Source organism: Bufo bufo, chromosome 6 (assembly GCF_905171765.1).
Source record: "Bufo bufo chromosome 6, aBufBuf1.1, whole genome shotgun sequence".
Taxonomy (NCBI): Eukaryota; Metazoa; Chordata; class Amphibia; order Anura; family Bufonidae; genus Bufo; species Bufo bufo.
This window is the reverse complement of record NC_053394.1, coordinates 432,036,983-432,052,820: the sequence shown is the minus strand read 5'-3', so window position 1 is coordinate 432,052,820 and position 15,838 is coordinate 432,036,983. Positions and strand designations below refer to the sequence as shown.

The 15,838-nt window shown below is 37.7% G+C and overlaps 1 protein-coding gene across 1 annotated transcript; it reads right to left on the bottom strand.

Annotated features, from left to right (window-relative positions):
- Positions 1 to 13,393: 13,393 nt before the first annotated feature.
- Positions 13,394 to 15,632, bottom strand: LOC121004693 (E3 ubiquitin-protein ligase TRIM41-like). The gene has a single exon (XM_040436991.1). The coding sequence runs from the start codon at positions 15,610 to 15,612 to the stop codon at positions 14,080 to 14,082; it is 1,533 nt and encodes a 510-aa protein (XP_040292925.1). The 5' UTR covers positions 15,613 to 15,632; the 3' UTR covers positions 13,394 to 14,079.
- Positions 15,633 to 15,838: the final 206 nt, after the last annotated feature.

The following is a 15,838-nucleotide window of genomic DNA, read 5'->3' as shown; positions in this document are numbered from 1 at the left end:
TGCTCCAAACAACATTTCATTGTATTACATTGTATTGTGCAGTGACAATAAAGGCATCTTATCTTATCTTAAATATAACATAGCATTTTTGTGTCTCCATATTCTAAAAGCCATATTTTTTTTTATTTTTTGGGCGACTGTCTTAGGTAGGGGATCATTTTTTTCGGTATGAGATGACAGTTTGATTGGCACTATTTCAGGGTGCATATGACTTTTTGATCGCTTGGTATTACACTTTTTGTGAGGTAAGGTGATAAAAAATTGCTTTTTTGACACAGTTTTTATGTTATCTTTTTTACGGTGTTTACCTGAGGGGTTAGGTCATGTGGTATTTTTATATAGCAGGTTGTTACGGAGGCGGCGATACCTAATATGTCTACTTATTATGTTTTTTTTACATTTAACACAATATTTTCAAAACAAAAAAATCATATTTTAGTGTCCCCATAGTCTGAGAGCCATAGTTTTTATTTTTTTGGGCGATTGTCTTGGGTAGGGTATCGTTTTTGCAGGATGAGATGACGGTTTAATTGGTACTATTTTAGGGTGCATATGACTACCTAATATGTCTAGTGCAATGTTTTGTTTTTTTCTAGTGTAATGCTTTAGTTTAAATGTAAGAGTTCTTGTTCCTCTGTCCATGGCATCTAGGATTGCTCCAAACAACATTTCATTGTATTACATTGTATTGTGCAGTGACAATAAAGGCATCTTATCTTATCTTAAATATAACATAGCATTTTTGTGTCTCCATATTCTAAAAGCCATAGTTTTTTTTATTTTTTGGGCGACTGTCTTAGGTAGGGGATCATTTTTTTCGGTATGAGATGACAGTTTGATTGGCACTATTTCAGGGTGCATATGACTTTTTGATCGCTTGGTATTACACTTTTTGTGATGTAAGGTGACAAAAAATGGCTTTTTTTGACACCGTTTCTATTTTTTTTTTTTACCGCGTTCATGTGAGGGGTTAGGTCATGTAGTATTTTTATAAAGCAGGTTGTTACGGACGCGGCAATACCTAATATGTCTACTTATTTATTTAACACAATAATATCATTTTTGAAACAAAAAAAAATCATGTTTTAGTGTCTCCACATTCTGAGAGCCATAATTTTTTAAATTTTTTGGGGCGATTGTCTTAGGTAGGGTACAATTTTTGCAAGATTAGATGAAGGTTTGATTAGTACTATTGTCTCAGGTAGGATCTCATTGTTTGCGGGATGAGATGACGGTTTGATTGGTATGATTTTGGTGTGCATATGACTTTTTGATCGCTTGCTATTACACGTTTTGTGATGTAAGGTGACAAAAAATGGCTTTTTTGACACAGTTTTTTTTTTTTACGGTGTTAACCTGAGGGGTTAGTTCATGTGATATTTTTATAGAGCAGGTCGTTACGGACGTGGCAATACCTAATATGTCAACTTTTTATTTATTTATTTAAGTTTTACCCAATAATATTTTTTGAAAAAAAAAAAAAACATGTTTTAGTGTCTCCGTAGTCTAAGAGCCATAGTTTTTTTAGTTTTTTGGGCGATTGTTTTAGGTAGGTTATTATTTTTGCAGGATGAGATGACGGTTTGATTGGTACTATTTTAGGGTGCATATGAGTTTTTGAAAGCTTTCTATTACACTTTTTGTGATATAAGGTGACAAAAGGCTTTTTTGACACTGTTTTTATTTTATATTTTTTACGGTGTTCACCTGAAGGGTTAGGTCATATGGTATTTTTATAGAGCAGGTTGTTACAGACGCGGCGATACTTCATATGTCTACTTATTATTATTTTTTTACATTTAACACAATATTTTTGAAACAAATAAAAATCATGTTGTAGTGTCTCCACAGTCTAAGAGCCCTAGTTTTTCTTATTTTTTGGGCAATTGTCTTAGGTAGGTTATCATTTTTGCAGGAAGAGGTGACGGTTTGATTGGTACTATTTTAGGGTGCATATGACTTTTTGATTGCTTGCTATTACACTTTTTGTGATGTAAGCTGACAAAAAATGTCTTTTTTGACACCATTTTTAATTTATCTTTTCACAATGTTCACCTGAGGCGTTAGGCCATGTGGTATTTTTATAGAGCAGGTTGTTACCTGATATGTCTACTTAATTTTTTTTTACATTTAACACAATATTTTTGAAACAAAAACAAAATCATGTTTTAGTGTCTACATAATCTGAGAGCCATAGTTTTTTTATTTTTTGGGAGATTGTCTTAGGTAGGGCTCATTTTTTGCGGGATAAGGTGACGGTTAGATTAGTACTATTTTGGGGGGCATACGCCTTTCTGATCGCTTGGTGTTGCACTTTTAGTGATGTAAGGTGACAAAAATAGCTTTTTTGACACCAATTTTATTATATTATTTTTGACAATGTTTACCTGAGGGGTTAGGTCATGTGATATTTTTATAGAGCAGGTTGTTACGAACGCCGCGATACCTAATATGTCTACTTATTATGTTTTTTGACATTTAACACAATATTTTTGAAACAAAAAAAAATCATGTTTTAGTATCTCCATAGTCTAAGAGCCAAGTTTTTATTTTTTTTGGGCAATTGTCTTAGGTAGGGTATCATTTTTGAAGGATAAGATGACGGTTAGATTAGTATAATTTTTGGAGGCATACGCCTTTTTGATCGCTAGGTGTTGCACTTTTAGTGATGTAAGGTGACAAAAATTGCTTTTTTGACACCATTTATTATTAATTTTTTTTAAGGTGTTCACCTGAGGGGTTAGGTCATGTGATATTTTTATAGAGCAGGTCGTTACGGACGTTTAGATACCTAATATGTCTACTTATTATTTTTTTACATTTAACACAATATTTTTGAAACAAAAAAATAATATTTAATTGTCTCCATAGCCTGAGAGCCATAGTTTTTTTTAGTTTTTTGGGCGATTGTCTTAGGTAGGGTACAATTTTTACAGGATGAGATGAAGGTTTGATTAGTACTATTTTAGGGTGCATATGACTTTTTGATCGCTTGCTATTACATTTTTTGTGATGTAAGGTGACAAAAAATGGCTTTTTTGACACCGTTTTTATTTTTACAGTGTTCACCTGAGGGGTTAGGTCATGTTGTTACGGATGTGGTGATACCTAATATGTCTACTTATTTTTTTTTTTTTTTACATTTAACACAATATTTTTGAAACAAAAAAATCATGTTTTCGTGTCTCCATAGTCTGAGAGCCACAGTTTTTATTTTATTTTTTGGGGCGATTGTCCAAGGTAGGGTATAATTTCTGAAGGATGAGATGACGGTTTGATTGGTACTATTTTAGGGTGCATATGACTTTTTGATCACTTGCTATTACACTTTTTGTGATGTAAGGTGACAAAAAATGGCTTTTTTTACTCCGTTTTTATTTTATCTTTTTTACGGTGTTCTTTTGAGGGGTTAGGTCACATGGTATTTTTATAGAGCAAGTTGTTACGGACGCGGCGATACCTAATATGTATACTTAAAATTTTTTTTTTACATTCAACACAATATTTTTGAAACAAAAAAATCATTTTTTAGTGTCTCAATAGTCTGAGAGCCATAGTTTTTAAAAAATTTTTGGCGATTGTCTTAGGTAGGGTATCATTTCTGCATATCGCTTGCTATTACACTTTTCATGATGTAAGGTGACAAAAAATGGTTTTTTTGACAGCGTTTTAATTTTATCTTTTTACAGTGTTCACCTGAGGGGTTAGGTCACGTGGTATTTTTATAGAGCAAGTTGTTACGGACGCGGCGATACCTAATATGACTACTTATTTTATTTATTTTTACATTTAACAATATTTTTGAAACAAAAAAAATCATGTTTTAATATCTACATAGTTTGAGAGCCATCGTTTTTTTATATTTTTGGGCGATTGTCTTAGGAAGGGTATCATTTCTGCTGGTTGAGATAACGGTTTTACTGGTACTATTTTATGGTGCATATGACTTTTTGATCGCTTGCTATTACATTTTTTGTGATGTAAGGTGACAAAAAATGGCTTTTTTGACACAGTTTTTATTTTAACTTTTTTACGGTGTTCACCTGAGGGGTAAGGTCACGTGTTTTTTTTATAGAGCAGGTTGTTATGGACGCGACGATACCTAATATGTCTACTTATTTTTTTTTTTTACATTTAATACAATATTTTTGAAACAAAAAAAAATCATGTTTTAGTGTCCCCATAGTCTGAGAGCCATAGTTTTTTATTTTTTTGGGCGATTAGGTAGGGTATAATTTTCTTAGGTAGGGTATAATTTTTGCAGGATGAGATGACGGTTTGATTGGTACTATTTTAGGGTGCATATGACTTTTTGATCGCTTGCTATTACACTTTTTGTGAGGTAAGGTGATAAAAAATTGCTTTTTTGACACAGTTTTTATGTTATCTTTTTTACGGTGTTTACCTGAGGGGTTAGGTCATGTGGTATTTTTATATAGCAGGTTGTTACGGAGGCGGCGATACCTAATATGTCTACTTATTATGTTTTTTTTACATTTAACACAATATTTTCAAAACAAAAAAATCATATTTTAGTGTCCCCATAGTCTGAGAGCCATAGTTTTTATTTTTTTGGGCGATTGTCTTAGGTAGGGTATCGTTTTTGCAGGATGAGATGACGGTTTAATTGGTACTATTTTAGGGTGCATATGACTACCTAATATGTCTAGTGCAATGTTTTGTTTTTTTCTAGTGTAATGCTTTAGTTTAAATGTCAGTTCTTGTTCCTCTGTCCATGGCATCTAGGATTGCTCCAAACAACATTTCATTGTATTACATTGTATTGTGCAGTGACAATAAAGGCATCTTATCTTATCTTAAATATAACATAGCATTTTTGTGTCTCCATATTCTAAAAGCCATAGTATTTTTATTTTTTGGGCGACTGTCTTAGGTAGGGGATCATTTTTTTCGGTATGAGATGACAGTTTGATTGGCACTATTTCAGGGTGCATATGACTTTTTGATCGCTTGGTATTACACTTTTTGTGTAAAAATGGCTTTTTTTGATACCGTTTCTATATTTTTTTTTACCGTGTTCATGTGAGGGGTTAGGTCATGTAGTATTTTTATAAAGCAGGTTGTTACGGACGCGGCAATACCTAATATGTCTACTTATTTATTTAACACAATAATATCATTTTTGAAACAAAAAAAAATCATGTTTTAGTGTCTCCACATTCTGAGAGCCATAATTTTTTTAATTTTTTGGGGCGATTGTCTTAGGTAGGGTACAATTTTTGCAAGATTAGATGAAGGTTTGATTAGTACTATTGTCTTAGGTAGGATCTCATTGTTTGCGGGATGAGATGACGGTTTGATTGGTATGATTTTGGTGTGCATATGACTTTTTGATCGCTTGCTATTACACGTTTTGTGATGTAAGGTGACAAAAAATGGCTTTTTTGACACAGTTTTTTTTTTTTACGGTGTTAACCTGAGGGGTTAGTTCATGTGATATTTTTATAGAGCAGGTCGTTACGGACGTGGCAATACCTAATATGTCAACTTTTCATTTATTTATTTAAGTTTTACCCAATAATATTTTTTGAAAAAAAAAAAAACATGTTTTAGTGTCTCCATAGTCTGAGAGCCATAGATTTTTTTTATTTGGCGATTGTCTTGGGTAGGGTATCATTTTTGCAGGATGAGATGACAGTTTAATTGGTACTATTTTAGGGTGCATATGACTTTATGATCGCTTGCTATTGCACTTTTTGTGATGGAAGGGTGACAAAAAATGGCTTTTTTGACACCGTTTTTATTTTATCTTTTTACGGTGTTCATCTAAGGGGTTAGGTCATGTGGTATTTTTAAAGAGCAAGTTGTTACGGACGTGGCGATACCTAATATGTCTACATATTTAATTTTTTTACATTAAACACAATAATTTTGAAAAAAAATCATGTTTTAGTGTGTCCATAATCGGAGAGCCATAGTTTTTAAATTTTTTGGGTGACTGTCTTAGGTAGGGGCTCATTTTTTGTGGAATGAGGTGACGGTTAGATTATTACTATTTTGGGGGCATACGCCTCTTTGATCACTTGGTGTTGCACTTTTCGTGATGTAAGGTGACAAAAATAGCTTTTTGACACCGTTTTTATTTTATTTTTTTGACGGTGTTCACCTGAGGGGTTAGGTCATGTGATATTTTTATAGAGCAGGTCGTTACGGACGTGCAAAACCTAATATGTCTACTTTTTATTTTTTTATTTAAGTTTTACACAATAATATCATTTTTGAAACAAAAAAAAACATGTTTTAGTGTCTCCGTAGTCTAAGAGCCATAGTTTTTTTAGTTTTTTGGGCGATTGTTTTAGGTAGGTTATTATTTTTGCAGGATGAGATGACAGTTTGATTGGTACTATTTTAGGGTGCATATGAGTTTTTGAAAGCTTTCTATTACACTTTTTGTGATATAAGGTGACAAAAGGCTTTTTTGACACTGTTTTTATTTTATATTTTTTACGGTGTTCACCTGAAGGGTTAGGTCATGTGGTATTTTTATATAGCAGGTTGTTACGGAGGCGGCGATACCTAATATGTCTACTTATTATATGTATGTACGGAATTGACATATAATAATGTAAACATATTTGGTGCACATGTGCATCTACATGCTTCTATCTGAGCATGGAAGGATACTGACACCCCCAACACCTATGCATACGGTTGTATATTCGTCCTGTATATCCACTTTTAGGGGGTAAATTATGGTATGATTCATTTTACCAGTTTCTTGTTGAATATACTGGAGTGCTATACGCATCTCCTTATTTTTGTATGAAAAACAACATTATTGTCATGATTAATCTCTGGATGTAATAATATGTTAATATAAATTGATATAAAAATGATTCTGTGCAGGAGCAATGAAAGGGGAAGAAAAACTTATAGCTGATAGAGACACGATCTGAGTCCTTCACGTAACCAGATCAAATGACGTGGTGGGCGGACCTCAATAGAATACATCAAGGAATATATAAAAGTAAGAAATGATCGATATTGAGATCAATTAGATAGATACTCCTACACGGAGGACAAGCTAATAGATAGATCACCTTATGACTCCTGTGCGCATCCCGGATCGGGGGTGGGAGGACTTCCGCCGTTCCGACGCGCGTGATCGGAGTGACGTCAGACGGTGTCTGCCCTCGCTCGGATCGCGCTGACGGAAGGGCGGAAGTTCCAAGAATATCCTTACCCGGCGAGTATGGGATGCGCCGCAATAGGAATCGCCACTAGCCAAATCACATGACGCGGGAACGGACAGCCATAGGCCACCAGCCACTTTAAAGAACCTCCGTAGCCATTAGAAAGAAATCCTCCTGAAGAAGCATTAAGCGAAACGTACGTCGGGGAGTACGCCGCACAGAGACAGCTCACACGCACGCCACTGGATATCGGGTAGGTGAAGGATTTAGATCGGTCTGATATACACGGCTTTAGTGCCTGATGATTAATGATTTGAATAGTCACGATCATAGCATATATATGCAACCTATGCCTGCCTGCATACACACTTATACCTGTTTTAAATTGGAGAAAGGAATGATCACAGGGCTGGATATAGCTTTAAATAATACATGCTGATCCAGGCCCTGCACTCACAAAATAATAATTTTTTTTTTTTTTTGTTCATGATAATGGAAACGGATCCGTTTTGACTTTACATTGAAAGTCAATGAGGGACGGATCCGTTTGAAAATTGAGCCATATAGTGTCAACTTCAAACGGATCCGTCCCCATTGACTTACATTGTAAGTCTGGACGGATCCGTTTGCCTCCGCACGGCCAGGCGGACACCCGAACGCTGCAAGCTGCGTTCAGGTGTCCGCCTGCTGAGCGGAGCGGAGGACAAACGGTGCCAGACTGATGCATTCTGAGCGGATCCGCATCCACTCAGAATGCATTAGGACTGGACGGATCCGTTCAGGGCCGCTTGTGAGACCCTTCAAACGGAACTCACAAGCGGAGCCCCGAACGCTAGTGTGAAAGTAGCCTAAGAGCGGCCATAGACCTAACTAACTGGGACAAAGTCCTCAAAAATAAAAATACAGCCACAAAATGGGATATCTTTAAAAACATCCTAAAATCTCATTGTGAGAGGTACATACCGTATGGGAATAAAAGGTTAAGGAACAAAAAGAAACCAATGTGGATAAACAGAACTGTAAAGAAAGCAATAAATGACAAAAAGAAAGCATATAAATCACTAAAACAGGAGGGTAGCACGGAAGCGCTGAAAAACTAGAATATGTAAAAAACAAATAAAAGCGGCCAAACTAGAGACCGAGAGATTAATTGCCAAAGAGAGTAAAACTAACCCTAAAATGTTCTTCAATTATATAAATGGTAAAAAGTATAAATCTGAAGGTGTCGGCCCTCTACAGAGTAATGAGGGGGGAGTCGCAGAGAGCGACGAGGAGAAAGCAAAGCTGTTAAATATTTTTTTATCCACTGTATTCACTGAGGAAAATAAACTGTCAGATGAAATGCAGAATGTAAAAGTAAATTCCCCATTAAAAGTGTCCTGTCTGACCCAGGAAGAAGTACAACAGCGACTTAAAAAGATTAAAATCTCCGGGACCAGATGGCATACACCCCCGTATCCTAAGGGAATTAAGTAATGTCATAGCCAGACCCTTATTTCTGATATTTGCGGACTCTATACTGACAGGGAATGTCCCACAGGATTGGCGCATAACAAATGTGGTGCCAATATTTAAAAAGGGTCCAAAAACAGAGCCTGGAAACTATAGGCCGGTAAGTGTAACATCTGTTGTGGGTGAACTGTTTGAAGGTTTTCTGAGAGATGCTATGTTAGAGCATCTTAACGGAAATAAGCAAATAACGCCATATCAGCATAGCTTCGTGAGGGATCGGTCATGCCAATCTAAATTAATCCGTTTCTGTGAGGAGGTAAAATGAGAATAAAAGGTTAGTATATAAAATGAGAATGCTTGGACTGGGAGAAAACGTCTGTAAGTGGGTAAGTAACTGGCTCAATGATAGAAAACAGAGGGTGGTTATTACTGGTACACACTCAGATTGGGTCACTGTCACTAGTGGGGTACCTCAGGGGTCAGTACTGGAGGGATCACTGTCACTAGTGGAGTACCTCAGGGGTCAGTACTGGAGGGGTCACTGTCACTAGTGGGGTACCTCAGAGGTCAGTATTGGAGGGGTCACTGTCGCTAGTGGGGTACCTCAGGGGTCAGTACTGGAGGGATCACTGTCACTAGTGGGGTACCTCAGGGGTCAGTACTGGAGGGATCACTGTCACTAGTGGGGTACCACAGGGGTCAGTATTGGAGGGGTCACTGTCACTAGTGGGGTACCTCAGGGGTCAGTATTCGGCCCTATTCTCTTCAATATATTTATTAATGATCTTGTAGAAGGCTTGCATAGTAAAATATCAATTTTTGCAGATGACACTAAACTGTGTAAAGTAATTTACACTGAAGAGGACAGTATACTGTATATACACTACAGAGGACAGTATACTGTATATATACTACAGAGGACAGTATACTGTATATACACACTACAGAGGACAGTATACTGTATATATACTACAGAGGACAGTATACTGTATATATACTACAGAGGACAGTATACTGTATATACACTACAGAGGACAGTATACTGTATATATACTACAGAGGACAGTATACTGTATATATATACTACAGAGGACAGTATACTGTATATATACACTACAGAGGACAGTATACTGTATATATATACTACAGAGGACAGTATACTGTATATATATACTACAGAGGACAGTATACTGTATATATACTACAGAGGACAGTATACTGTATATATACTACAGAGGACAGTATACTGTATATATACTACAGAGGACAGTATACTGTATATATATATATATACTACAGAGGACAGTATACTGTATATATACTACAAAGGACAGTATACTGTATATATACACTACAGAGGACAGTATACTGTATATACACTACAGAGGACAGTATACTGTGTATATATATATATATATATATATATACTACAGAGGACAGTATACTGTATATACAATACAGAGGACAGTATACTGTGTATATATATACTACAGAGGACAGTATACTGTATATACACTACAGAGGACAGTATACTGTATATATACTACAGAGGACAGAATACTGTATATATATACTACAGAGGACAGTATACTGTATATATACTACAGAGGACAGTATACTGTATATATATATACTACAGAGGACAGTATACTGTATATATACTACAGAGGACAGTATACTGTATATACACTACAGAGGACAGTATACTGTGTATATATATACTACAGAGGACAGTATACTGTATATATACTACAGAGGACAGTATACTGTATATACACTACAGAGGACAGTATACTGTGTATATATATACTACAGAGGACAGTATACTGTATATACACTACAGAGGACAGTATACTGTGTATATATATATACCACAGAGGACAGTATACTGTATATATACTACAGAGGACAGTATACTGTATATACACTACAGAGGACAGTATACTGTATATACACTACAGAGGACAGTATACTGTGTGTATATATATACTACAGAGGACAGTATACTGTATATACACTACAGAGGACAATATACTGTGTATATATATATACTACAGAGGACAGTATACTGTATATATACTACAGAGGACAGTATACTGTATATATACTACAGAGGACAGTATACTGTATATACACTACAGAGGACAGTATACTGTGTGTATATATATACTACAGAGGACAGTATACTGTATATACACTACAGAGGACAGTATACTGTGTATATATATATACTACAGAGGACAGTATACTGTATATATACTACAGAGGACAGTATACTGTATATATACACTACAGAGGACAGTATACTGTATATATACTACAGAGGACAGTATACTGTATATATACACTACAGAGGACAGTATACTGTATATATATACTACAGAGGACAGTATACTGTATATATACTACAGAGGACAGTATACTGTATATACACTACAGAGGACAGTATACTGTGTGTATATATACACTACAGAGGACAGTATACTGTGTATATATATACTACAGAGGACAGTATACTGTATATATACTACAGAGGACAGTATACTGTATATACACTACAGAGGACAGCATACTGTATATATATACTACAGAGGACAGTATACTGTCTATACACTACAGAGGACAGTATACTGTATATATACTACAGAGGACAGTATACTGTGTATATATATACTACAGAGGACAGTATACTGTATATATACTACAGAGGACAGTATACTGTATATACTACAGAGGACAGTATACTGTGTATATACTACAGAGGACAGTATACTGTATATATACTACAGAGGACAGTATACTGTATATACACTACAGAGGACAGTATACTGTATATATACTACAGAGGACAGTATATTGTATATATACTACAGAGGACAGTATACTGTATATACTACAGAGGACAGTATACTGTGTATATATATACTACAGAGGACAGTATACTGTATATACACTACAGAGGACAGTATACTGTATATCCAGGAGGGGCCTGGATGTGTTTCTGGAGCTTAATAATATTACAGGCTATAGCTACTAGAGAGGGGTCGTTGATCCAGGGAGTTATTCTGATGCCTGATTGGAGTCGGAAAGGAATTTTTTATTCCCCTAAAGTGGGGAAAATTGGCTTCTACCTCACAGGGTTTTTTTTTTTGCCTTCCTCTGGATCAACTTGCAGGATAACAGGCCGAACTGGATGGACAGAGGGCTTTTTTCGGCCTTATGTACTATGTTACTATGTGTTACCAGTGTAATACAGGGGCTGGATCTCACAGGCTAAGAGGGAAGGCAGCCACGATGCCTAAGTAAGGCATCGGGCTGCCATCCCTGCCATCGGGTCCCCATCACAGCAGGGCGGGGACCCGATGGCAACTCCGATCCCTGCGTGGACATCGCACGTGCTGTGGTCAGCGCCGACTGTGGCACATCAAGGGTTAAAGCGCCGACATCTGTGTTTTCACTGATGCCGGCGCATACAGCAGGGGTCCGGCTATCAGTGAGTACCGGACCCCGCTGCTGATCCTGCACCCGCCCAATCAGCCCGCCGTACATGTACAGCGCTGGGCGTTACATCACGTCCGGTTGCGCCGTACATGTACGAAGGAGCTCCTTAAGGGGTTAATTTTTTTTTTTGTTTATTTAGATTTTAAAAAGTTTTGGGGTAAAGTAGAACTGGCGTTGCCCATAGCAACCAATCAGATTCCACCTTTCATTTTTGACAGCTTCTTTGGAAAATGAAAGGTTGAATCTGATTGGTTGCTATGGGCAACGCCAGTTCTACTTTATACCAGTTTGATAAAGTATCCCATTTTTTTTTTACACATATTTTAAGTCCCCTAAGGGGACTTTAACAAGAGATTGTTTGTCTCATAGACTGCAGTAAATTACCATTGCAGACTATGAAGCACTGCCACCTACGGGCCTCCATAAGAACTACATACCTCCAAACTTTTGAAAATCTGGACAATATGTGCGGCGCGCATCACAGCAATTTTTTTTCATACTAGTCCACGCCTCTAACTCTGCAGAAAGCATAATTACTGCAGCAGCCGGGGATCGGTTGGGTGAGTATAAGTTCCTTAATTTCTTTACAGCATGTGGAGCCTCTGGGTCAATTTTAGGGGTCAATGTGGATGGAGAAACAAAAAACAAGCAATATCAATAATCAAACTTTATTTGACAACATTATCAGAGCACAGTATGGCAGTATTATTATAGCATTGTACAGCAGTATTGTTTAAGCACTGTGTGGCTGTATTACTTGAATGTAATGTGGTTTTATGTGAGTCATGTAGAGCAGCACCCACCACCTTCCACTCTCCTCGGCCTTTCTTCAGTGTTGCTGTAGCCGCCTCATGGGCTTCATCTACGGTATTTATGTTTCCACTATATCTGCCACCGGGCAACGAGTAATATGTGGATGAATCTAAACTGGGAGTCACTGTGTAAGGGGGAACAAAAAAAAAAGTGATGTAATTAATCTAAATTTACTTAGCAACATTATCAGTGCACAATATAGCAGTATTATGTGAGCATTGTATGGCAGTATGAAATGAACACACTGTGTGGCAGTATTATTTGAGCATTGCATGGCAGGATTATATGGGCAGGCTGTAGAGCAGTATTATTTGAGCATTGTATGGCATCATTAGTTGAGCACACTGTATGGCAGTATTACTAGAGCATTGTATGGCAGTGTTAGTTCAGTATTGTGTAGCAGCATTATTATAGCGTTGTATGGCAGTATTACTTGAGCAGTTTTATTTGAACACTGTATAGCACAGTAATGCTTGAGCACTGTATGGCAGTATTTGAACAAACTATATGGCAGTATTATATAAGCGCACTGTACGGCAGTATTGAGCACTGGTTTTGCAGCTATAGAGCATTTTATGTGAGTATTTTTGAGCGCTGTATGGTGCTATTTAGGTACTGTTGTGGTTGTCCAAATTATAGTATCTTATTGATGTGACATTAAGGGGTTAAAGTTTGTATATATGTGTGTATATACTCCTGCCTGTCTACTACAGGTCATTTATGGTCATATCTGGCTGCTGCACTATCCGGTGTTCAGCGCCCCCATCCAGCATCAGCATACAGGTCTATGGTAGGTAAAATCTAGCCTCAGCTGGGACCATGAACTGTGGATCGGTGCCCAGGACCTCCTTGTCATCTAGTCATATGGGTGTCTACCTGCACCTATTATACAACTGTTGAGGGCATTATTTATGCAGTGTATGGTAGTGGTGGCATTTCATAACATTGGTATTTACACAACTGTATAGAGATGGCTTTTGGGCACCATATAGCATATTTATACCTATACTTTATGACCATACGGGCAAACGCCAACATGAGATGCCACACAGGACATCTGGTTACATTATCAGACAGGTTGTTACTGGAATGGTAGACAATCGGACAAACAATAAAGCTGAAGGTTCACTAACCTTCAAGAGAATTACAGGTAGGTCCTTCAGCTTTTGCTTTTGATCCAGTCAGCACTATCAGACCAGAAGACAGCATAAAGGGGCTCAGTAAAGGTGGCAGTGAAGGTGTGCAGGTGTCTAACAGGGTCACCCAGCTGGTAAAAGGACAGCTGCCCGGCCTCGTAATCCAGATACACCCAAAACTTCTGACAACAAAAATTACAGGACAAACAAACAACATTACTTTCATGAACGGCTAAACACTGGTAATTATTCCTTCTTAAAGTCCAGGAGGCCCTATAGACACCATTTCGATAGGGGTAGGTCGCACCAAACCTCCAGTTCTCCTGTTTACTGGTGTCCACCTCCCAGTAATGTTGGCCAGATGAAAAACTCTGAGTACTTAAAACCTTATTTTCAGGAAACCTCTCTGGGCAATCTGCACCATCTTGGTCTTCATAAATCAATGATGCTGTCTTCAAGTCTTCTGATATACATATATTATTAGCAGCCATATTAACATCCAACGAGAGGTCCACAGGGTCCAGCAAAAACAGCCAGGAGTTGACATGAGATGTCACATCAGATACTTGTTGATGTATGGTCTTCTTGATCAGATCCTCATCTAGGTCACCTGTATCTTCAAACTTCTGATCACAAAGGTCATCGTCCTCTTGACCCCAATTGTTTTGACATTTTGGGTCTTGCAAGACAGTTATATGATCAGTCATCTTACACAGCTCCTCGATTTTACCCATTTTCTTGGACAGATGGTTCTTCTTTATCTCCAGCTGTTGGATCTGGTCCAAGATGAAGACTGATACCTGCTTTTCCTGCCCAGAGATCTCACTGAGGACCCTTCTCTCCACGTCCTCCAGTTGTTTTCTAAGATCTTTGATCAGAGCGTTGACTTTACCTTTTATCTTAGCTGCCTTTCCCTTTTCTTTTTTCAGGCGTTCCTGTAGATTCTGGATTTTTGTTTCAGCCTTCTTCTTCTTAGAGGTCAGTGTCTCCAGAACCTTTGTAAGCTTCTTCTTCTTCTCTTCAGAGGCTTCATCCAGAGACTGAACTTGGTGTCCATTGTGGTCTCCATCAACCCGACAGTAGACACAGATGCACACCTCATCTTTGGGGCAAAAATACTCCAGGATCTTCTTGTGGTTGGAACATTTTCTGTTCTGCAAGGAAGTGGTGGGCTTGATCAAGACGTGTTCTGATGATTTGTTGTGGACTTTCAGGTGCCTTTCACATAGAGAAGCTTCACACAACACACAGGACTTCACAGCAGGCACCGGGCAGTGCAGACAGTAGGTGCAGATGACTCCAGCCTTTTTTTTCTGTCCTGGTGGAGGCTGGAAATGGTTTGCTATACTTTTCAGAGTAACGTTCCTGTAGAATGTTGGCCGATGATTGAACATTTGCCTGCAGTCAGGGCAGCTATAAGAATTCCACTGGGAGTCTAGCACACGATCAATACACTTGAGACAGAAGTTGTGCCCACACCTCAGGGTGACGGGATCTGTGTAGATGTTCAGGCAGATGGAGCATTTCAGCTCGTCTCTCAGATCTGCAGACGCCATTGTGGAACTGAAACGTATCTGTGCACCACAATGTGCTTCCTGTGAGCTCAGACATTTGAGATGGGTGGAGACTCTTTTAACCCCTCACAGACCAGGCAAAGCTTGCAGATTTTTGGGAAGGTGTGGGGTTTCATTGCTATAGTGTGTCTCTTGTCCACATGATAAGATGGCTACAGATTGGACCTTGTAGTTCACCCCCAAGGTTCCTGCACCTGATAGAAATCAG

Excerpts from the sequence above, each read along its gene's own strand:
- LOC121004693 (XM_040436991.1), bottom strand. The coding sequence starts at position 15,612 with ATGGCGTCTGCAGATCTGAGAGACGAGCTGAAATGCTCCATCTGCCTG.